The sequence below is a fragment of the Fukomys damarensis genome, unplaced genomic scaffold (assembly GCF_012274545.1).
Source record: "Fukomys damarensis isolate Sample0158 unplaced genomic scaffold, DMR_v1.0_HiC HiC_scaffold_9, whole genome shotgun sequence".
Lineage (NCBI taxonomy): Eukaryota > Metazoa > Chordata > Mammalia > Rodentia > Bathyergidae > Fukomys > Fukomys damarensis.
In genome coordinates this window covers 1,207,507-1,230,627 of record NW_022900921.1, presented here as the reverse complement: position 1 = coordinate 1,230,627, position 23,121 = coordinate 1,207,507, and the positions used below count along the sequence as shown (strand labels likewise).

The window sequence follows — 23,121 nt, the reverse complement described above, 5'->3', positions numbered from 1 at the left end:
GCATCGCCGCTCCCCACCTCGGCGGGGCCAGACAGCAGCACCCGGGTTCAGAGCCCGCGGGAGCGGGAGCGGCGCGCTGCCTTCAAACAGGGAACTTTTCACTCAGATCACCCACAAGGATTTTTTAAAGTAATTTTCAATTTTAAAAGTGGCAAATGTCAAGAAAACTAGTGCACAACGCAGAGCGCGTGAAACCCTGCTTTCGTCTGTAAACGGCCTTCCCAACTCAACCATCCCAATTTGCAGATGAGAAAACCGAGGTTCTCACCTGTGGACCCCGCAAGCTTCCTGTGAGAACCACACTCATTTCCAGCTCCAGAGGAAACCTGGAAGGTGCAGCTTTGCGGGGGACCCTGTCCAGCCCTGGCGCTCACCCCGCCCACAAGCCCCGCCCTCCAGCCCCACTCACGATGTTCATGAGTGTCAGCAGGTACTTCTGCACGTGCTCCTTGCCATGGAACTGGACCACAGAGTCGTCCACACCCAACAGCACCTCGATGTTGTAGTCGTCGTCGTCCGCAGTGTGCCTGCGCACCCTCCTCCGGGAGCCGTTGACTCGCTCCTCCAGGACGCCCAGGGCACGGCTGAGGCTGTCCAGGCTGTCCGCAGAGGCCCCTGAAGGAAGAGCACCAGGTCAGCGGCAGAGCAGCTGGGATCCCAGCGTCGGCTGGATGAGACCCGCCCCCCGGGAGGCCCAGCACCAGCAGGGGCCAGCACTGCCTGTCTCCTGTGGTGACCCAGGACTCAAAGCCCGCACAGGATGGGGTGGGGCTGCACTGTTGGCCAGAGTGTAAACAGTACAACAGTATGGAAAGTCCTCAGAAAACTAAAACTAGCAATCCCACCTGACCAGCCGTACCTCCCCTGGCATCTTCCCGAAAGAGCTCAGTATTACAGTGATCCGTGCATCGTTTTCAGCAGTGCAGTGCACCGCGCAAACAGCCTAGACGCCAACCCAGCGATAAATGGATAGCGAATGTGGTACATATACACCCTGGGGGACTAGTCTGCCACGAAGAAGGGTAAACTTGGGTGATCTGTAGGAAAATGGGTGGATCTTGAGACCATAATGTTAAGAGAAATAAATTAGACACAGATTAAATATCGCGTGAATTTCTTCTATAAGCAATTCAAAATATAAATAATTTAAACAGCAAAATAAAGGATAACTCATAAGAGACAGGGAGGTGGACTTCTGGAGCTGGGGAAAGGGCTCTGAGGAAGGAAGAGGAGAGGGAAGAGTGGAGGGCATCAGCGATGATCGAGACAGTGTGCAGCAGCCCCTGAAGACTCTCAGTGTCACGCACAGACCGATGGAAACCCTGAGGAGAACCCGGATCCTGCGGCACGGGCGCCGTGGGCCCCACTCGGAGTTCCGCGGTGGGCAGCAGGTGCCCCTCACCAGCTCACCCTCGCAGCAACCCCCGCTCTTTTCCCGGTCCCCGGGAGCCACTCCAACTCCCACAAGGGCCTCGGGGTCCTCCCGTATATGTGAGGGGTCCCACCCAGCATGGCAACAGCTGTGGGGAGCCCAGGGCTGGCGCCAGGCAGTGGAGAGGCCGGGTCCTGTGTGCCTCCACCCTGTTACTCTGGGGAGCTGTGTCTCCCAGCGTCGCCAGCCAGGCCCCTGACGTCAGCTGTGCGGGCTTTGGCACTTGCTCCCACCCGACCCGGTGAGCTGTGCCCACCCCCTCCCCCCGGTTGACAGCACAGTGAGGGCCCAACACGAGCCCCTCAGGGCCCCCAGTCTTCTCTGGGCCAACTTGCCCATCTGGCCACGGGCAGCAACCATCCTGGGGAGTGGACCCTGTGGGGCCTCAGCCAGGCGGCCAGGGCCCAGGGCTCCCCTGAGACCAGGCCAGTCACCACTGTCTGCAGTGTGGCCTCTGGAGCTCACCCTGGATAGTGGCCTCAGTTCCCAGCCTCCCTGCCCTCACCTCACAGGGGCACGCCCAGCTGACCTTCAGCATCAAAGGCAGCTGCAGACCTCACTGCCCACTGCCTGCTGAGCCCCAACCCCAAATCTTTACAGGCCGCTGTCCCAACCAGGTCCATGCCACAAGTTCGTGTTTCCCTGTGGACTCCCCTGGGCGGGTCTCAGTCTTCTGCCCCAGAAGGACCCAGGGCCGAGGTCACGTGACACCCTCCACAGAGGTGGCATTCGACCTCACAGCCTGTGCCGCTGTGGCAGGGAGTGAGGGCCAGCCACAGTGCTGTCGGGGCATGGCCACCCTGTCCCCAGCCTTTCATGCCCTGTCCCTTGTCCCTGTAGCCTCTTATCTGATGCCTCTGTCTCACTGTGGCACAGGGCGCCCCAGAGGGAAACCAGGCCTTAGAAAGGAGCTGCAGGACACCTGTGTCTCCTACACACATCTCTCCAGGCAGACAAGGGCATCTTCAGTGGCAATTACTGTCCCTACTTCGCAAACGAGGAGACGGCGACACCCAGCATGGTGGACCCCGTCAGAAGGGTGCTCCTTCCCCTGCTCTGCTTCAGACAAGGAAAACTGACAGTCAGGTGGAAGGTTCAGGCCGGCAACTTGGATGTGGCGACACCCAGTAAAGGGGGAGGTGAGCAGCAGAGGGTGAGGCCTTTGACCAAAAGGGGAGGAAGCAGGGGCCAGGCCAAGCAGCTGCCTGGGTCACTGGACCTTCGGGGGCCCTCAGGCAGGAAGTCCCCCCCCCCACACACGTGCATGGGCACACTGGCCTGACAATGCTGCACACCCAGGGCGGGCCTGCCGAGGCTGCTCCAGGACAGGCTGGCCTGCGGGCCGTCCCGGGCAGAGCCCAGTGCGCTCAGCTGCCTGGGATGATTCAGGGCCTCCTCACTACTCCCAGAGGAGATGCTAGGCACTCGGAACTGACAGAGGAGCTGAGGAATTGCTACTCTATTTTTATACATTTATTTCTTTGCATTTTCACGAGCAGGGACAGCTCACCTTCAGAACCACCTTGGAAGACAGAAAGATGGTAATTTCCATAGAAAAATCCTTCCCCAGGGAAGAGGCTAGACACTCCCTCTGCCCCAGTCGAGCTCAGGCCCACACATGGGCACTACCTCGGGGCGACAGCAGGCTGAAGAGGGCTCATTAGGGCACAGGACACTTTAAAAATACACTGTTTAGTTGACAGGACTTGATAATTGAGGAATTTCATGCTAAAAACAATCTAGAACATCCTGTTGCTCTTGCGGAATTAGGAGACCACCACACGGGCAACCCAGAGCTCTGAGCTGAGGTCACAGCGGAAACAGAACGGGGCCCAGCACCCTCCCTCAATGCCCTCCTGCCCCCGAAGGCCTCAGAATGTACCCCCTTGACCTGTGCCCGAGTCACCCCTGAGACACTCCCTATGGGAGGTGTGGGCCTCCGCAGCCGAGGCAGGTCCAGGGAGTGTCTTGGGGCTGCTCTGCCAGCAGGCAGGTCTAACGGAAGTGAATACTATAGGTCCACACAACACGTGTCAGAAACATGTCACCCCCAGCACCACTGTTGTTACTGCCACCCTCTTCCGGTCGTGACGACTGGGGGCTTATTTGGACATCACATTCCAGAACGCTCCCAGCCCTAAGGCTCCTGTACAGACACCTCCAAACCCAGAGGCAAAGCAGGTGCACAGCAAGACCTGGCCGCACGGTCAACTGGCCAGTGACAGCCCCTGCCCTCTGGCCCCGAGAGAATGTCTTGGGCAGGATACACTTGGGGAGCAGTTCCAGTTTTGCTTGTGAAGTCACCTGTGCATTCACTGCCTCCCCTCCCTTGTATGAAGGCCCAGGAGGACAGTAGCCACGGGGTCCAGTGTGCCTCAGTTCCCCCAGCTCCCCTACAGGTCCACAGGGCTGTGAAGGGCAGGGGCCACGGCAGACAGACAGGCAGGAAGGAGGGCCAGCAGGGAGGCCAGGTGCTTCTAGAAGCTGGTCTGGAAGAGAGGCCAGATGGGGAGAGGGGGCAGTAGGGAGCAACACGGTGACAGGTGAGGAGCACGGCTCAGGTGTGAATACTTTACAAGGGGTAACTAAGAATGAGCAGGAGTTGCTGAAACAGGTGGGGAGAAGGAATACACACCGGGAAGAGCCAATAAAGAGCAAGCAGGCATCACAGTAACATTCAGGACATACAAAGCATTCAGGGGGACAGAAGCCTGAAACGAACAAGGCACTGAGACGACCTGAGAGATAAGAAACTCAACCTCAACCGCCAGGACTTCAGCTGATGGGAAGAGGTGAAGGAGGCTACAGTTATCTGGGTACACTGATTCATTTACTCAGACAAAACAGGCAAGGGTGTAAACAGTCTGAATTATGAAGACATTCTAGTGTTCAAAGCCCAAACCAGAAAGCACGCCATTTTCAAGCATGTGTGGAATAAGTTCTGAATTTGGCCACACATTAGGAAGAAAAGGAAACCCCAAAATTGTGTCCAAAATCAGTATCACTGAGACCCAAGTTAGAAAAAACCAAAAAAAAAGGAAGACCTCAAAACTCTGAGTTTCAGAAAGGAATAACAAAATTCTGATAAACCTGCACTAGACAGAAAATATAAATCCAAAAGTTAGTCCACATAGAAAACCTAAATAAACCAATAACCTTAGAAGAAACTGAAAAAAAGGAAAACTTGGAAGCTTTTATAGTTTTATCAAATCTCCAAGAAATAGACACTTCTCTGACCCAAAATGAGGACATAAAGATCAATACCTCTCACGTACATAGTGAAAACCAGCTAGAAAATAGCAAGGGAAATGGGGCTTCTCTATAGAAACAAAGTCCCCCAAATAAATACATAAATAATAAAATAATAAAAATAATAATAAATAATAAAAATGACAACAATAAAAAACAAATAAAGTAAAGGCTTCACAAAAAGTAATGCAGTCCAAAACTGCCCCAAACACGAGAGACCCCAGTAAATGGAGACACATTGACAATCTTGTATTGGAAGTCATTTCTCTTCCAGATCAGTCTATAAATTTAGTATAATAAGAAAACTGCAGTAAAGCAATTCTAAAATTCACCTGGAACATAAAACATGAAAGACTACTCAGGAAAATACTGCAAAGAATAAAAATTAGGGAGTACCCGTCTTTTGAATAGAACATATTACAAAATAACATTAATTAGACCACAGTGGTGCAAGTGTTGTGAGAGAAACAGATCAGTGGAACTGAGCAAGGCCCAGAGCCAGGCCGGGCACACAGGAGCATTCTGGGTAACAGCCGCGGACTCAGTGCCTGGAGGTCCCCACAAGACTTTAGTAAGGAACTTTCTTTTCAGTCCCAACTCTACGAGGACAGGCAGAGCAGAGGAGGAAGGAGAAACAGAACTGTCGGGAGTTGGCAAGCAGCTTGTCATGGGATATAATTGGATGGCCAAGAAAGCCAGACTCCAGGTTGGCAGGGAAGCGTCTTCCGGTCAGCCTCACAGCCTCCTAAAGGCTCTGGCACTGGTGCACCAAGCACCACCAGCTGCGGGCTAGGGCCAGTGCCTGCCCCGCCTCTTGTGCCCCACCCTGCACTGACCTTGGCTGGGAGACTCCTTCTGTCTTGGAAAGGTGGACTCAGGAGTCCCTGGGACATGGGCACCGGGGCAGGGGCAGGCAAACATACTGCCCCGGAAAGAGAACAATGAAAGCAAGACCCAGCCACTGCCCAGCCATCATCGCCAGAGGGCCTCACCCTCCCAGGCCAGAGCCCAGGCGGGTCTCCTCCGGAACCTCAACAACCAGAGACGAAGCAGAGGGCAGGGTCACCCGGGCTTAGGCTCTGGTGCCCACTCCCACCCGGGAGCTGCCAGCCAAGGGACTTAAGTTCTCTGATGCAGCTGCCAGCATTGCAGATGGAGGCCAAGTGACACGAAACGACCAAGAGGAGGAAACAGACTACAGGGCAGTGGGGACCGCTCATTAGCGCCCTCTGCGAACTGCACAGATTCACATCCACCCAGTAAGAGCAGCGGAACACTAGAAGAGTTCTTTGATAAAAACATTTTGGCAGAAATGATATAAAGTTGGAAGAGCTCCCAGAAAGTAAAACAATAGGACAAAGACTTGTAAAATTAGAATAATAGATTAGAAAGTGGAGGACCTGACCAAAAGTATGTCATCCAGATAAAAGCAGCTCCATAAAGAAAGAAAGAAAGAGAGGGGAAATTATTACTAAAACAATGCAAGAAAATCCCCCTTAAAAGGGAGGGTATTCCCGGGTAGAAAGGGTCTAGCTAGGATCCAACACAGGAGAGTAAAGTAGACCCACATCACACTGAAATTTCAGACCACAGAGGAGTCCACGGGCATCTGTAAGGAAGAGGGGGATGAGCTGGTTACAGGAGAGTCACACGCACAAAGGACTGGGGTCAGAATGGCTCAGATTTCACAAAACTACCATTAGAAGCTGGAAAAGTGGAGCAAAGCCTTCAAAGTTCTGCAGGAAAATTATTTCCCAACTGCAATTCTGCACCCAGACAAATTCTCTATCAAGTATGAGGGCAGAGTAAAGACATTCCAGACATGTAGGTTCTCAGAACATTTCCCCTTGAAGCACCCCTTCTAAAAAGCTACTCAAGGATGTGCTCCAGCAAAACAAGAAAGGTGACCAGGAAAAGTAAGAGAAACAGGTGACACCACAGAAGAAATGGCAGAGGGATCCCTCCAAGGACAATGAAAGCAATCTCTGCATTACAGCTCTGGCCAAGATGAGGAGGGCAGCTGAGCCACATGCATGTGACCCTCCTGGAGACCGTCATCGCCAAGACCCCACCTCCGGGGCCACTGTTTAACCTGAGGGCAGAGAGCCCAGGAGAGCTGGGCGAGGTTCTCAGCACTGGCCCGCGGGTGCTGACCATGTGCTCGGGAGCCTTTCTGACCCGCTGTGCTGAGGACACACACACCACTGCGCAGTTTTCAGCTTTTCTCCCAGAGCAGGAGGCGGGCCACAGCGAACTCAGAAGCAGAAGGCTCAGAGCAGCCTCTCCCTGGCCGAATTTCTGCTGCAGCCCAGTCCCTGCTTCGGTCAGGCCCACCGAGCCCCTGGTGGCCTTGCCCATGACTTCCTTGTTTGCCACTGTCCTGGGAGGCATCCCTCTGCCATTTCTTCTATGGCGTCACCTGTTTCTTACTTTTCCTGCTCACCTTGTTTTGCTGGAGCACTTCCTTGCGCTGCCTTGTCTGTGCCCAGAGAAGTGGAAGTCAGTCAAGCCCTAGAGACCCAGCCCCTCCCCTCCCCTGGACCCTGCAGCCAGCAGGGTGAGGCCACCCTCTCCCCATGCGCCCGGTGTGTGCTCCATTTTGTCTTTTTCCTGCCTCCCACCTGGAGTCCTTCCTCCCACCTTCCTTTCCTCCTCCTTCCCTCCCCCTTCCCTTCTTTCCTTTTATCAGTACTGAAGATTTAACCCAGGGCTTTTTCACTGAGCTACACCTCCAGTGCCCCCTTTTACTTCAAGACAGGGTCTTGCCAAACTGGACTCAAATTGGTCATCTTTCTGCCTCCTTGTCCCAGAGTGCTGGGATTATAGTCATGCATCACCATGCTCACCTGCCTATCACTTTAATGTTAATCATTTCCAGTATTCTCTTAAAGAGTTGATCAAATAATAAAACAGACAGCATTCGTAAGTGATAAAGATAGCTGTGTTCCTTTTCTTGTTGCTAAGACAAAATACCTAACCCCCTAAATTAGAGGAGGACAGGTTTATTTGTCTCACAGACTGCAGAGGTTTCAGTCCGTAGTCAGCCTGGCTCCCAGGCACAGTGGCAGAGGGGTGTCGCAGAGGAGAAACAGTTCACACCAGGGCAGAGGGCAGCAAAGCTGAGCAGCCAAACCTGCTTTGCATTTCATCCAGGCTGTCCGCCCTCCGGGCTGCGCCACACACACCCAGGGAAGGCACCCTTAGTCCCAGCATCACACACTCTGGAGCCAGCCACCTCAAAAAGCCCACCTATGACTGCATGAGACTTTGGGGGACAGCTAGACACAGCCCTAACAGTAGCAGATGGCGGGAGCTTAGTGGTTACACCCGCAGTCTGGCACTTCTTTAGTCTGTTACGTGTTAAGTGTACCTTATAGGGCTGGGATTTAGCTCAGCGGCTCTGCCGCCTGCCTCAAAAGTTCAAGGTCCCGAGTTCAATCCTCACTACCAAAAAAAAAAAAAAAAAAAAAAAAAAAAAACAAAAAACCCAAAATGCTAGACACAGCCCTAACAGTAGCAGATGGCGGGAGCTTAGTGGTTACACCCGCAGTCTGGCACTTCTTTAGTCTGTTACGTGTTAAGTGTACCTTATAGGGCTGGGATTTAGCTCAGCGGCTCTGCCGCCTGCCTCAAAAGTTCAAGGTCCCGAGTTCAATCCTCACTACCAAAAAAAAAAAAAAAAAAAAAAAAAAAAAAACAAACAAAAAAAACCCCAAAAGTGTACCTTATAGCCCATATCCTAAAGGTACAGGAGGTCCGTAGGCTCGGACAGTCCCTCCCTCCCTCCCTCCCTCTTTCCCCTGCTCTCTTCTTCCTGCAGGGGCTGAACCCAGAGTCTCCCACATACTAAGCACGCACTGGACCACTGAGCTAACCCCAGCCCCGCCCACTCCTCAGACCAAGCCTGGCGCTGTGAGCTGCCCTCTCCTTCTCTCGTCCCCTCCTCTATGACCCCTGCCCTGTGAGGTGGGCAGCTTGTGCAGATCCCAAAGGAGGCTCCTGGACGGCATGGGTGGCTGGAGGGAGCAACACCTGGGTGCCACTGCTGGGCAAGAGAAGAGGCCAGGGTGGTGGGGGCACCCACACAGGCCCCGCACAGGTCAGAAGCCGCCACCCGCAGGGATGGACGGGTCTCAGAAATAAAGTGCCACCGCAGTAGGTAAGACAAGGAGATGCAGGTGCCACAAGTACCAAGTGACAATGCAGATCAGGCAGCAGGAGCACTCAGTCTGCAAACACACATCAGCAGGACACCCAGAGCACTCGGGCATGGCGGCTCATGCCAGGAGACGCGCAGAGGAAGAGGAACAAGTGGTGTTCGTCTGATGTGGGGACAGCTGGCCGGGTGCGGCAGGACGCACAGAGCCTGACCGCGCGCCTTGGGCGAGGACAACGGCAGGTGGACACTGGCAATGAGGCTGGGGGCGGTCTGTGTCCTCGGGGTCCCCTGGATTAAAGGGCTGGTCCCCAGCATTGCGGAGGGCGGGGGGATCTCAGAAGGGTCCTGAGCCATCGGGCCATGGTCAGTTCCTCCTGCCATCTCCTGGGCGCTCCTTTTCAAAGGGCCAAAGCCTCACCCCATCCGTCCTCACAAGAATCTCTGCTACCAGCTCAAGACACGGTCACTTGCTTGCTCTGCAGGGACTCCTACCATGGCATCCCACGAGGGCTCTGCCAGGCACTGAGCCCACGCCAGCGTGATGCCCGGAAACTGCCAAAAGAATGCACTTTCTTTTGTAAAGTTGGCTGCTTTAGGTGCCATGTGGTAGTAATGCAAAGCCGACAATGCAGCCAGTGGCTGGGAGGGTCAGAACAAAGCCACTGAAGTACTAGAAGAAAATGTTGCTGAACGTTTTTATGTTTCAGCGTTGGGCAGGCTTTGGACCCTGGGTCCAGCGCTCTTTCTCTTCCCCTCCTCTACAACCCCTCCCCTGTGAGCCGCCCTGCACTCTCCAGGTCTCCTCCGCTGAGCAGCACTGATGGGCAGCTGGGCAGGCTTGATGAGGCACCGCTGCGCACAGACAGAAGCACCATGCTGCCGCCCCAACTGTCCACCCTGTGGGTGCGAACAAATTACTCCCTCTTTGGTCTCAGAAACTTCAAAGCTTAAATTCTGAAAACTGTGCACAGTTTATTGCTTTAAGAAGGGGATTGTGAGTCTTACTGAACTGGACAGAGACTGATTTAGTTAGCAAAGAGCCAGACCAGTTCGTTCAGGTGACAGCCTGCTGGCCAGGCCCAGGACCAAACTCTGAGTAACGGCAGCCTCCCAGAGCGCGCACCGGGCCCACCCAGGTGATGGCATCTGGAACAAGGTCGCCCCTCACGTGTTAGCCACTGGGCGACAGTCATGGGGACTGCAGATCCCTCTAGAGAGGATCCTTAGGATAAAGTATGCTTTGTTGAAGCATAATTAGGACACGGCAAGGAGCCCTGTCTGGCAGCAAGGCTGGCTCAGGGGAGGCTCTGGGAAGCAGAGAGCAGGCTCAGCCCCATGGGGGCCATCAGTACAGAGTCCCACTGGTGAGTTTTATTAAAAGAAGCTCATTACGATTATTTCATCCCAGCCCTTTATAACTTTATTACTGAGACTGAATTAATTTTTGCAACTCCAACAGACGCGGCCCATCCAGTGCCATCTTTATTAGGACTGGAGGTTGAGTGGGGGAGCAGGGAGTGGCCCGGCCACATCCGCACTGGAAACTCCTGCGGGGACCCAGGCCTGCGTCCCCGTGCAGCCCTTCAGGGAGCAAAGGGCAGATCTGGAGAAGGGGAGAGCAGCCTCCTGCCTCCTGTCTCGGGCGAGCCCCGGGCAGAGGTAGAGGTGCTCCTCTGTGGCAGATGCGGAGATTCCCGCTCGCCTTGGACCTGGGCAGCGCAGTACCTTGCCCTGTGCCTGGTGAGATCCATCCCAGCCCCCATGAGCCCAGCCAGGCCAGCGAAACCCACGGCCGAAAGATGGTGCCATGCGGCGGGGTGGGAAGACAAACGGAGCTGGTGCTAGGCTTGGACAGAGGCTCCGGCCACTCCCAGGTCTCACAAGCTAGAAGCCTTCTGCCCCGTGTGACGACAAGAGAGAAGCGAAGCCTCTGAGGAGGTGGGGCTGGCAGAAGGAGTCTAGGGCCCTGGGGACACAGACCAGACGGGGGACAGCAGACAGTGTGCTTCATCAAGACCCAGGCTGGCTCCTGTGAGAACAAGTGGTGATTTTTCACAAAGCAGGCTGTACAAAGCACCAGCCTCAGACATTTTGTTATAGCAACAAAAAAATGGACTAAAACAAATTCAACAAGTTGATGGACTGTGGGTGTTCCAGTTCCCTGAGTCAGCTCACTTGGCTTCCTGTCTGTTTCAGCCACCAGAGTCCCAGCATGACCCCAGACAGGTCACATGCACCAACTTCAGCTACACACGTGGCTGGTGTCACCGCCAGAGGACCCTCAGACTCAAGGCACACACCAGGCCACTCCCATCTGACCAGGTGTGCATCCCTACTTTCTTGGGGGACCCAGTGGGGAGCGACAAGACAGCCTGCTGGTATTTCAGCCCCGGGATCCCAGGAAAGGGGCCAGACTCTGGTTCTGCCTCCAGATACACATCCTTGGCCAGTGACGCCACCACAGGGGTCCTACAGAACTGTGGGGCCAGGAGGCAGAGCACAAGGCGGCAGGTGGGCTCCCACTGGATTCTGGGGCTCTCAGGATCCCGCCGGGCTGCCTGCAGCAGCACCAAGGAAGCTTCTATCTATACCTTCAACCCTGTGCTTCCAAAACATTCTTGTCCCACTCTGCCACCAAAGCAGTTGACTTCCTGGGCTCCCCAGAGGCAGCAAGCAGAGAGGCCGAGGGGCCCTGACCCCTGGAGTACCTGCTAACGCCGAGGAGCGTCCCCAGGCAGCCACAGTCTCCGGGCAGTAGCCTCCTCTCTGCTGGGCAGCTGGCCCAGTAAAGGAGCGGGCCCTGAGCTTTCTCTCCCCAGCACACAGCGGCCAGATGGCAGAAGCCACTGGAGAGACGGGCAGATCAGCTAATGAAAATATTTACTGTGACTTTAGGGCAAAACACAGACACCCACAGGTCCCAACAGAAGGGAGGATTCCCGGGGCTTTGTTTGGAACCTGAGGGAAGCCGGCCTGGTGAGTGGGGTGCCCTGTGGCCACAGCTGGAAGGCCTCGCTCAGGCGCGGGAAATCCTCCTCGCTGCCCAGCAGACACTCCTGAGTCTGCACAGGCCCTGCTCTCTGGAATGGAGCCCCATCTACCCAGCCCCACGCCGCTGCCTCTCCTTCCTCCCTCCGAGTGTCCCTGCCCCCTCATCCACTACCCGGGCCGCCGCAGGAACCAGGGCTTCATCCGTCTCGGGCTGCACCAAGTCTTAGCCCCGGGCTGCTGCCCACTACCAGCCTGTGCCCCTCAGAGGCCGAGCCTGTGTCACGGAGTGGAGGAAGCTGTGGGCCAGGGACAGCGTCCTTTGGGACAGAATGTGCGGGAGGTCTCGGACACTGCCTGGCCCTGGCGGGTGAGGCCATGCTCTGCCAGCCAGGACTGATCAGCAGCCTGCTCTCCGGCTCCCTCCCCAGCCCGGGACTGCACCCTTCCCCCGCTCCTCCAGGTCCTGCCCAGAGCCCAGGCACTCAGGTGCCGGGGCCAGCAGATGACTCCTCCTGGCTAACACTGGGCCTGGGTAGCTCTGCAGAACGCGTCACACCGTCTCCGAGCCACCTTCTCATGAAGAACACACACCTCGCAGGGCGACAGCTTAGGGTCCCACTCCTGAGAGTGGCCATGCTGGCCCTGGGGGCTGCGGTTGGAAGTCAGCGTGCCCCTTCCTCCCGCACCCTGCCGGGCTCTCCCCACTCCTCTCCCCTGCCAGCCCTGGCAGGGTCGGGCACCCACCTTCCCCTCCTCAGGCTGTCGGCCTGAAAACCACCCACCTCCTTTCCCTTCGCCTCAGCTGCGCGGAGGCCAAAGGGAGGCCTGGCCTTCCCGCCTGCCTTTCTGGCCTCTCTGCTGTCCTCCCGGGACAGGGCACATGAGCCTGGCCGTGGCCTCCGACCTTGGACTGGCCCCTGTCATAGGGCTGGCACCGGAGACCCAAAGGCCATCACACTTCTGAACCCTGATTTGTAACACCCAACCCCGCAAATGCTGCTTGCTGCCTGCTCCCCTCCTGTGTGGATTTGGCACCTGGAGGGCAGGGGACCTTAACTAGCTGGGTGGGTAATTAGCTTAATTACCCCACTGCCACGATGAGACCCCAGCCAGCCGTGGGAGGCAGCAGCCTGGCTGCGCTCTGCTCCAAGCTGTCAGACCGCAGTGTCGACTGCGCTTAATTTGATCAGCCCCTTCCGTGGAGGGAGGGAACCAGAAAGCAGAGCAAGCGCTGAATCCTGTGAATTTAATCCGAGACACAGCCTCACAGGGGCCTTTCCAACGAGCAGGCGGGAGCCCGGGGATGCACTTCAGATCCGGGGCCACTCCAGGACTGTGGAGGGCAGGGAGGGGCACGGCCCTGGCTGTCCACACCTCCAGGGCGCGCCGGTCAGGCTGGACAACGAAGACCATCCCGCCTCGGCTCTTCAGGCAGGAACAGACCCCTCAGAGCCCAGCCTGCCGGCAGCCGCTCCTCCTGCCCGCCCAGCCTGGCTGTGGTCCCGCTGCCCTCCGCGTCCAGACCTGCTCTCACTCATTCCCTCACTCCTGCATCCGCACCCCACCCCTCTGTGAGTACCGGGGCCTGGCAGGGTCACCCCCAAGCACACACTTGCTCACACACAGACACACGCGTTCGCACACATTCCATTCCTGCCCATACACCTGCACACAGACATCCACTCTCACAGTCTGGCTCACACCCTCCCTGCCACAGGTCACACATACATGTCAGCGTGCGCACACACTGCCCACAGTGAGCTTCTGGGAGGCAGAGGTGGCTCCTGACCCCTTTCCGGGCTTGGCACGTGGAGGACAGGGCCCACCCTTCCGCAAGTCCGAGCGAGCAGGCTGAGGCCAGGGAGGGAAGGGGCCTGACCGGCCCGGCAGCCACAGCCACTGCAGAGAGGTGTGCCTGTCTCCTTCCTGGCTGTCATCTACAGGGCAGGTGGCGGTGGTGACTGGCACAGGGGGGCTGTGTCTCTCAGTGGCTGTGCAGCGGGCACACGTTACCACCGACCTCAGCTCTTCTCCTCAGGGCTGCCGCCTTGGCTCCAGGAACACTGACAGTGCGCAGACCTCACCCCAACAGCACACATCTGTCCAAGGGTCACAGGCCAAAGCCTCACTCAGGCCTCACTCGGGCCTGGCCCCAGGGACATGCTCTGCTAGGCGGCGGACGACTCCGCGCCTCCAGGACTAGCTGGGGTGCATCACAACATGCCCTTCTCTCGGACCCAGGTGCCTGCTGTTTATGGGTAGAACATGAGAAACGGTCTTCATTTCCAGAGAAAATACGCTTTCATTCAGCTTTTCCTCAAACAGGTGGCTCTCTTGGCTTATCTTTTGTTTATTTACTCTTAACTGAGAAGTATTTTGCTCCCGTAAGAGGCTACGTGGGAGTGTGGCCCGGGGGTGACACGACAGTGGCCCTGAACAAGCCATCTCAGCCTGGGGCGGCTGGCAGTGCTAAGAGGGTATAGGAGGCCTGCGACACCGGGCCTGTAGGTAGACAGACAAACCAGGATATGTGTGAGAAGCCTTTTAAGTATCTGAAGCAATTGTAAGATAGTGGACGCACGGCACTGCTTGTGAAATGAGACAGAGGTGGGCCAGTCTGTGACCTCGGTGCCAGCCTTGGTGCCCTACTCCTCCGCATCCGGAGACCCTCTGAGGACAGTCAGGCTCTGACGACCCTACAGCGGCTGAAGATCCCCGTCCCTCAGCTTCCCTGCACCCCCTCCCTGGAAGAACTCCCTCAGGTGCACTTTCCTGCAGGACCCTCACACAGGGACCCCACAGACACTCGGCTGTCATCTACACAGCAGCATCTCGAGTGCCAGAGCACTCTCTCCTACCGGGGACCCGGTCCAGGCCCACACACGGCCAGGCATGCCTTCAGTATCACACGCAATCTAGACAGAAGGCCGATGACCTCAATGCGGTCAGGGCTCCTCCAAAGCAGCAAGCAGCAGGCCCGGCAACCAAAAAGAAACCTGAACACACGATATGGACTGACAGCTCTCAGACAGCAGCTATGAGGTACATATGATATTCAGCCTTACCTTTAATAGAAAAAACACCTGCATCCAATTATAAAAATGTGGTCAGGGCATGAGTGGAGAAAAACCGTACTGTGCACATCCTCCTGGAATTCAATATGGTCATCTTGAGTGCACACCTGCACTCAGCACTCTGGGAGGCGGAGACAGGAGGAGCACACGTTGAGCCCAGCCTGGGACACCTGGGAAGTTAGTTAGAATCTACCTCAAAAGAAAAAATACCAGAGATATATGTGCAACATTACTAGAAATAGTAAATACTGAAAAAAATTAAATTCTCATCAATCAAGAAATGTCTATGCAGTAAAAAATGGACAGATCAATGAAGACTGACAGGGAAAATCCCCAAGATATACTACTGCCGACAGCAAATGCAGCATAGTGTACAGTGTATGTAGTACACTAGCATTTAGGGGAAAATAATAAAAATACAGCCAAAACAGATCCTTCGAACCAGATATTATAATTCTCGGATCTATTACACACGCACACCGCCGTCTGTATGTGCTTAGAAGGTCCTGAAAGGACACAGAAGAAACGGGTGAGCAGTGGGCGGGCAGGGCAGAGAACGCAGTTGGGGGCTGAACTCCCGCCCCTGAGGGGCACGGGTCCACTCACATGGCAAGTCACACGTGCTCAGCATGGGCCCTGCATCTTGCTGGCAGCCAACTCTGGGCCTCACCGAGGGAAGGCCAAGGCGGCCCAGTGACCCCCAGCTGTGGGTAGCTCCTCCCGGCTCAGAGACAGGCAGAGACCCACGACAGACCCCAGGCAGGCGGAGTAGAAAGGGTCCCCAGAGAATGAAAATGCACAGGGAGGTCCTAGGTGGTGAGAGGAGCAGGTGCAGGACAGCAGAAGGCCATCGGAGAGGCCGGACTACACGGAGTAGTTTCTGAGCAGAGGCAGGCATGACCGCCGCAGCCACGGCTTTGGAGCAGTGGTGACACTGGAGGAGGAAGGGACACAGCTCACTCAGAGTGCAGCCAGGTGCGGAGGGAACAGGCAGCGAGGCTTCCGGTTAGGAGCTGGGCATCTGGCTGCCCAGACGGGTGACATGAGGCAGCGGCTGCCTGTCCAAGGGAGCAGAGCTGTTGCGATTCCAGCCCCTGCCCCAGAGCCTCTGCCCCAGCCTGTCCCATCTTCTCAGCCTCCTCAGTCCTAAGCCAGCCCAGGGCTGACGAGGATGAAGGCCCCACCGAGAACCCTGCTGCTGCTGCTGCTGCTGCTGCTTCATCTCCCTGAGACCCTTCCTCTTTAGAGCAGCAAAGGCAGGGATGCTGGGACTGGCCTGGCCCCTGCTGGGGCCCACCAGACAGGCCCTGCTGCCCCTGCCCTTGACTCCAGCACATCCCAGCCAACCAGACCTGGCGCACATCACTGGGTGTCCTGCAAGGTACCAGGCTCGGCTCCTTCACCCTGTCACCTCTCTGGGGTGCCCGATGCCCCTCCTGTGATGAGTTCCACCGGCCTGGGGCCCCCTGTGCTCCCCACCTGAAAAGTGAGAGGGAACACTCAGCAGGTGCCCTGGGTTCACAGGAAGGCTGCCTCCCAGCTACGTAATGTGGCCAAGTCACTCCCCTACTCTGAACCTGACTGGCCCTATCTGAAAAACAGGGACCCTGGTCCGGACAAGAGCCCTGAGAGTAAGCGTGCAGTGGACACAGGGGAGCTGAGGCTCGGTGAAACCAAGGTGGTCACTAAGGTTCCCTCATAGGGGACTGAGGGAAGAGGGAGAAAGGGTCACCGACATCAGGCCCCTCACTGCCCCATGGCAACCAGGTCAGGGCATCCAGCCTCTGCCAGCCCCTCATTATGGGTCCTGCCTCCATTCAGGGCTCCCAGGACACCCAGAGGTCCAGCCCTACAGGAATCCCTCCTTCCACAGCTGCTCTTGAAATCACCTCCAAGAAGAATCACTTCTGCTTCCCAAGATATCCCTGGCAGGAAATGAGCCGCAGGCACCATGAATGTTTAATTACACTAATTGTCCAAGTTTAGTTCGCATCACCATCACCGAAGTACCTTATGGGAAATCGTGATTCCGTGTGAAATGGTTCAGTTTTACAACTGCTCTTTCTCACGACTCTGCGCCTGCTGGGATGCCCTGCCAGTCAGCCCAGCCTCTCATGCTAAGGCTGCCCTTCCCTCCCTAATTTAATCTTCTGACCTTTTCTCCTGACGTCCCTACAGCCCGCATTCTGCGCCTTGGCACACAACGCCAAAGCATCGTAATTACTTAACTACAGACCTCTTATGGAAATCTGCTTTTGACTTTGTTAGGAAACACTGTAATCAAATCCCTGAGAGTCAGGATCGATGGGCTGGGCCTGCCAGAGGAAATATATCACAGGATTAAGTGGTTTAGCAAGAGGCGGTCCCTGCGGGCAGGGCAGGAGAGCAGAGCTGGGGGTGCACAGCTGGCAGGCGGGCAGAGCAGGGGGGCAGGGCAGCAGGGGGTAGAACCTGAAGTGGGCAGGGCGGCTTTCAACATGTGGACCAGGGTGGAGAGCAGCCCGACAGTCTAGCCTGGCCACCACTCTTGGGCACTCACCCAGCCTGGGCACCCTCAGGACCAGCTCCTGCAGCTGCCTGCGGTCATTCATGGATACGCTCCAGAAGCCGCTTCCACAGGTCTGGAGAAGACCTGGTGTTTTGCCTTGTGTCTGTCTAGCTGCCCCCAAAGCGTCATGTGGTCACAGGTGAGGCTCTCTGGAGGTGGCTGGATCTAGGGTGTGCGATGCTGGGATCAAGGATGTGAGGCTGTGACTGACCCACAGTGCGATGCTAGGATTAAGGCTGAGTTCTACCTGCTGTAAGGGCAGGTCGCCTGGATAAGATACAAAATACAGAAAGAAGATGGCTGCTGGCTGCTTGCTACTTGATGCCTTCAGCCTGCCCTGCTTTGCCATGGACTGTTTCCCCTCTTCCATGCTACCCTGCGCCTCAGAGCCAGCTGATTTTAAATCCCTACAAAATGTGAGTTGAAATAAACCTCTCCTCCTTTAACTTCGGGTGCCGGATACTGTTTCAGCAACCAGAAAAGTAACTAAGACACCTGGCCTCAAACATTCCCCAGGTGCTCAGTTTTGCTGTGACGTGGGGAGGTCTGTGCCCGAGTCCCACCTCTGACCTCAGTTGTCAGGGAAGGACAGCTCAGCTGGCACCGCTGCCACCAAGTGTCTGGCTCATACAGGCTGCATCAATTTCACGCATGGACCACACACTAGCCTGACAGTCTGCATTTTACAATACAAGGGCGCATTCAAAAAACGAAAGGGATTCAGTTTTGTCTTTCACATCACAATCTGTGAGTGTGTATGTACAGCCCATGTTCTGGAACAGGATGTTCCAGAAGGACAAACACAAATGCAAATACTTCTATGAGGTTCAGCAGCCTTCCTCACTTTCTGTTGTAAATCCAGAATATAAATGGAAACTTACAGAAATAAAGTTTGTAAGTCTTAAATAATTTTAACCATAGTACATTGTTAGGATTGTCCTTTTATTTATCATGACTGCTGTTAATTTCTTATTGCACCTAATTTATTAAACTTTATCATAGGCACAAATGTGTAAGGAAAAAGCAGTGCCTATGAGGTTCAGTGGGTCTGAGGTTCAGAGGGTCCCCAGTTTCGGGCACCCTTGGAGGACCTCAGAATGAGACAGGGCAGGCTATAGTACCTGTAACAGATACACAGAAGGAGATCATGCCACGCAGTGGCTAGGGGCAGGCGTGAGGGGAAGTGGAGGATTATTTTTCAAGGGGTGCCAAGTTTTAGTTACAACAGATGAGTAAGTTCAAGATCTGCAGCTGCACATCATGGGCCTCAAGTTAACGATACAGTATTGTACACTTTAAAACTTAAGAGGCAGATGTCACGTTAAGGGTTCTTATCGGTAAAAGGGGTGCGTGGGGCTAGGAGTGCAGGTCACAAGGAAAACTCAGGCACTGTTAAATATATCTGTAAGAGACAGGTCATGGTAATGGGATTGCAGACAACTGTAGATATCCGAACTCACTATACCCAGCACATATGTGCAGCCCCTGCTTATCAAGGATATCTTCACAAAATGTTTTTTAAAGTTACAAAAAAAAAAAAATGAAGTTCTTTGCAAGAGGAAAGTTACCTACACATTGTCACATGTGACCACAACTCATCAAAAAGCAAAAGCATCATGATCTGGGGTTGTAAACAGCACTTTCTGTCAGCTTCCGGCAGTGCCTCTCAGGAGGCACCTCCTGCCCAGGGAGAACACACGCAGGACCTCAGTCCCCAGCACAAGAGAGACTGCCACACAGTAACTCAGCTCCTGCTCGAGAACGGCAGGATCCAAAACTATCTTTGCATCCAGATCACCAAGTCATTGTTGTCTATTTGAGCCACACAGTGGATTTTTTTTAATCTAAATTTCCATAAAATAATAGGAAATTAACCAGTTTCCCCAGAAGATAAGGCAGAACCCATACCAACTCACTGAAAACTAGAAATTTATTGCTGCCCTTGAATTATGTCTTTAAAATACATATATTTTACATTTTACATTTGAAATATTATACAAAGTGGACTTTCCTATCCCAAAAATCCCAAATATGAAATGCTCCCAACTCTGAAGACTTTGGGCAACAACATGATGTCACAAGTTGAAATTCTCACACCTGACCTCGTGTGACAGGTGTCAGTCAGAATGCAGGTGCTCTACAACACTGGATAAACACCTGTGGCTTATGTGTATAAGGTGCAAGTAAAACACAAATGAATTTTAGATTTAAGCTTTGGTCCTGCCCTCGAGACAACTCGTTACATATATGCAAAGGTTTCAAAATCTAAAACCCAAAACACATCTGACTGTAAGCATTTGGAAAAAGGGACAGTCAACTTACACATCTTTTTAAAGTAAAGTTAATGCTAACAGGTGACATTTTAAAAAAATTTATTCTAGCTTTAATTTGGATATTTTAAGCAAGTCACTAATTCTTAAAAAATCTCTCTCAATTTCTTACATTACAAAATAGGGCAATCGACTCCTGCCCCATACTGCTGAGAAAATTCTCCTGTGTCTCAGGTGAAGATGACTAGATAGGAAAGCACGTAAGTGCTTATAGTTGTCTTTTTTTTTTTTTTTCCTTCAGCTCCACTGATAGCACAAATTTTGGTTTTTTGTGGGATTTTTTTTACCATTTTGTTTTCTTTTTGTAAAAATAAAGAGGTGATGAACTGTTGTTCATTCCCATGACTGAGCTTAACACATTCTTCTTACATTTTTCATTAAACTGCAAAATACATTTAGGATTCAAATGTTTAAATTCAGAATACTTTTGATCAATGGGTTAATTAAAAGCATAAAATAATCCAGACCAGGTGGTACACACCTGAAATCCCAGCTGTTTGCAAGGCCAAGGCAAGAAGATTACCAGTTCAAGGCCAGTTTGCCCAACTGAACAAGACCCTGTCTTAAAATGAACTATAAGAGGGGTGGAGGGTAGCTCAACAACGGAGTCCTGGCTTAGCGTGCACCAGGCCATGAATTCAATACCCAGCACGGCCAAAAAAAAGTTGTGAAAACATGAAACACAGTCTTCCTAGCAAGTCAGATGGAAGCTCCTACAATTAAGCACCAGCATGTTTCCATGTCTGAAGACAGTATGTGTGCCTCTGAAACAAAAGTTTAAAATGTTAGCCCTCGTTAAAGCCTGCTGAAAAATAACTGCTATCCCAGAGAGGAAACAAAACTGTTTACTGTGTTTTTCAGCAAATATAGTTGGAAATCAAATATTGAGTATCCTTTGGGCGCAGCCGATTGCCACACATTTTGAAAAGAAAGGAGACTGCATCTGTGTTCAAGTCCGCGAAGCCCAGGTGATCGCACATGTCCAGTCAACGCTGACTCGGCATGGACAGCACCACAGTGCCGCCTCCCCTGCCGCGAAGGTGGCAGGCAGCCTCCACCTGCTGAGAGGGACGCAGTCTCAGTCACTTTTTCATCACAACGTCCGACACCCACAGTCCACTGTTGGGAGGCCTCTCAGAAACTGCTCATGGGAGGGTCCGGGGGAGGAGAGCTGCTCACAGGCCAGGAAGCAGACAGCGGAGGAGCCAGGCACAGACGCCCATCACCCTCCGACCAGAGCCTCCTCCGCACAGCGCACTCAGCTGAGGACTGATCCCCCGGTTACTCCACCGATGGATACAGTGCCCCCAGGATAGAGTCAGCCCCTGAAGACCCCCGAACACAGCCAAGACAACCCTCGGACGCCAGGAACCTTGGGTGGCAGGAGCCCTGTGCACACCGCGTTTCTCTTGTGCAGACACAAGTGGTAACGCTTAACTGACAAATTAGGTGCAGTAAGAGATCTGCAGTAAGAATAAAGCGGAACATGATGAGACCCTGAAATAAAAGTTCGTGAAAGTCTCTCTCCCGAAATATTTTATGGCAGTGCCACCCTTGCGTGTAGAGGAAGCACTTTCTGACTTTTGTGGCCCAGCAAAGCTCCAACAACAGGGCTCTGGCACTTGGGGCCTGCTGTTAACACAGTGAGGACCACCTACAGGCTGAGCCGGCTTCGCTCCCCCTCCGGGCACTGGGCCCCTGGTCTCTGAAGCTCGGCCCTGGCTTCCGCCCAAAGGGCTTACCCTCCACGTGCCCCACACGGCAGCGGCAGCCCTGATGCGGCCTTGCTCCCACTGCAGTCCTGCAAGGGTCCCCAGGGCTTGGGCAGGCCATGCTGTGGCTCGCAGCACTGGGCCCAGCCACGTACTGTAGGCGCGATCCCCAAAGTCACGGCAGTGGTGTCAGGAGAGGGCTCTGGAGTTTGAGGTTAAAGGGAGCCATGCTGATGGGGCCACCACGAGGGCTTTCAGCATCTTTGGAAGAGGAGGAGGGAGCTGGACATAGCATACTTGCTCTGGCCACACAATGCCCTCTTCGTTGCCATGACCCAGAAGGCCTGGCCCAGGCACCGCTGCATGACACCGGACCACCCTGGCTCCCAAACCAACCTCTGCTCTTCATCAATTACCCAGTCTCTAGTGTTCAGTTATAGTAGCAGAAAATGGACTGAGGCATTGGCAGACTCCTATTCAGTCTTCAAAACCTAGCTCATCACCCACCAAAAACACCAAGCCCCTCTCTATTAGGGTCTCACAGCACTTGCACCATGATCACACGGAATTACAAATTCATCAGTTCCCAAGTCTTAGCTAGAGCATGAGCTCCAGAGAAAACTATGTCAGATTCATCTCTGAGCACCTGTACTGGCAGGAGGAGGTGCTCAGCAATAAAGCTGGGCCCAAGAGCATGGAGGATAACGGGAGAAATGAGCTCAGGCCATCCTAAAGAGCTCGGGGTGCAGTCGTGAAGCTGGATCCTGCACCCCAAAGAAACAAGCGGATGTGTCCGAGGCCAGACAACCGTGGCAGCCCTGGTCTGGCGCGGTGAAGCCTACCTGACCCTCTGCCCAGGCTCTTGGACTGAGAAGAGCTGCGGGGCATGGGAGTGCATTCCCACCCAGCGCCTACTGAGCTCTGATAGCCCTGAGGGGCTCCCCTGCACCCCGGCTAGGCCCTGCCCTCTCTGCCCCCGTGCAGCCCGAGCAGAGGCATGCTCTCTCCTGCTCAGTCCTGTCCTGGCCCTGAACAGCAGCAGCTTGGAGCCCCCGCCCCTCCCTGGTGACCTGTGAGGGCACCCACGCCCTGTGCAGTGCCCTGTCTCCTGGGCAGAGGGGAGGCTGCCTCCCTCAAAGCCAGGCTGCAGACCCAGGACACTCCCCTTCCTCTGGGCAGGTGAGGGGAAGATGGCACCAGTCCCGGGTTTCCAGCCATTCCTGTGGGGCAAATGGGGCCTCCCCGGGAACCCACTGGGGATCCCCGTCTGCAGGCCCTGGCTGAGCACCTACCGTTGTACAGAGAGCCGGTGCTCCTGAAGCTGGGGAATGAGGCTCAGCCTTCAGAGACCTCTGAGGAAGGCTTCCCCACTCTGAGGTCTGCAGCAGGCTGGCTGTGCACCCCACCCAACTCCCCACCAAGTCACATGCTGGACCTCAATCCCCTGGATTAAGGTGGAACTTCAATCTTTGGAGGTGATCAGGTCATGAGGCCCTCACGATGAGATTAGCACCTTCATAAAAGGGCCCTCAGGCCAAGGATTTAGCTCAGTGGTGCCACCACCTGCCTCACAAGCACAAGGTCCCAAGTTTGATCCCCGGTACCAAAAAAAAAAAAAAAAAAAAA

At 54.5% G+C, this 23,121-nt stretch overlaps 1 protein-coding gene across 1 annotated transcript in view; it reads right to left on the bottom strand.

The window, feature by feature from the left end:
- The window catches only part of Adamts2 (ADAM metallopeptidase with thrombospondin type 1 motif 2), a 117,281-nt gene that overhangs the window by 60,628 nt on the left and 33,532 nt on the right, over positions 1-23,121 (bottom strand). Inside the window, exon 3 of the mRNA XM_010623772.2 lies at positions 410-615. Within this exon, the coding sequence (XP_010622074.2) occupies positions 410-615 (206 nt within the window). The remainder of the gene's footprint in view (positions 1-409; positions 616-23,121) is intronic.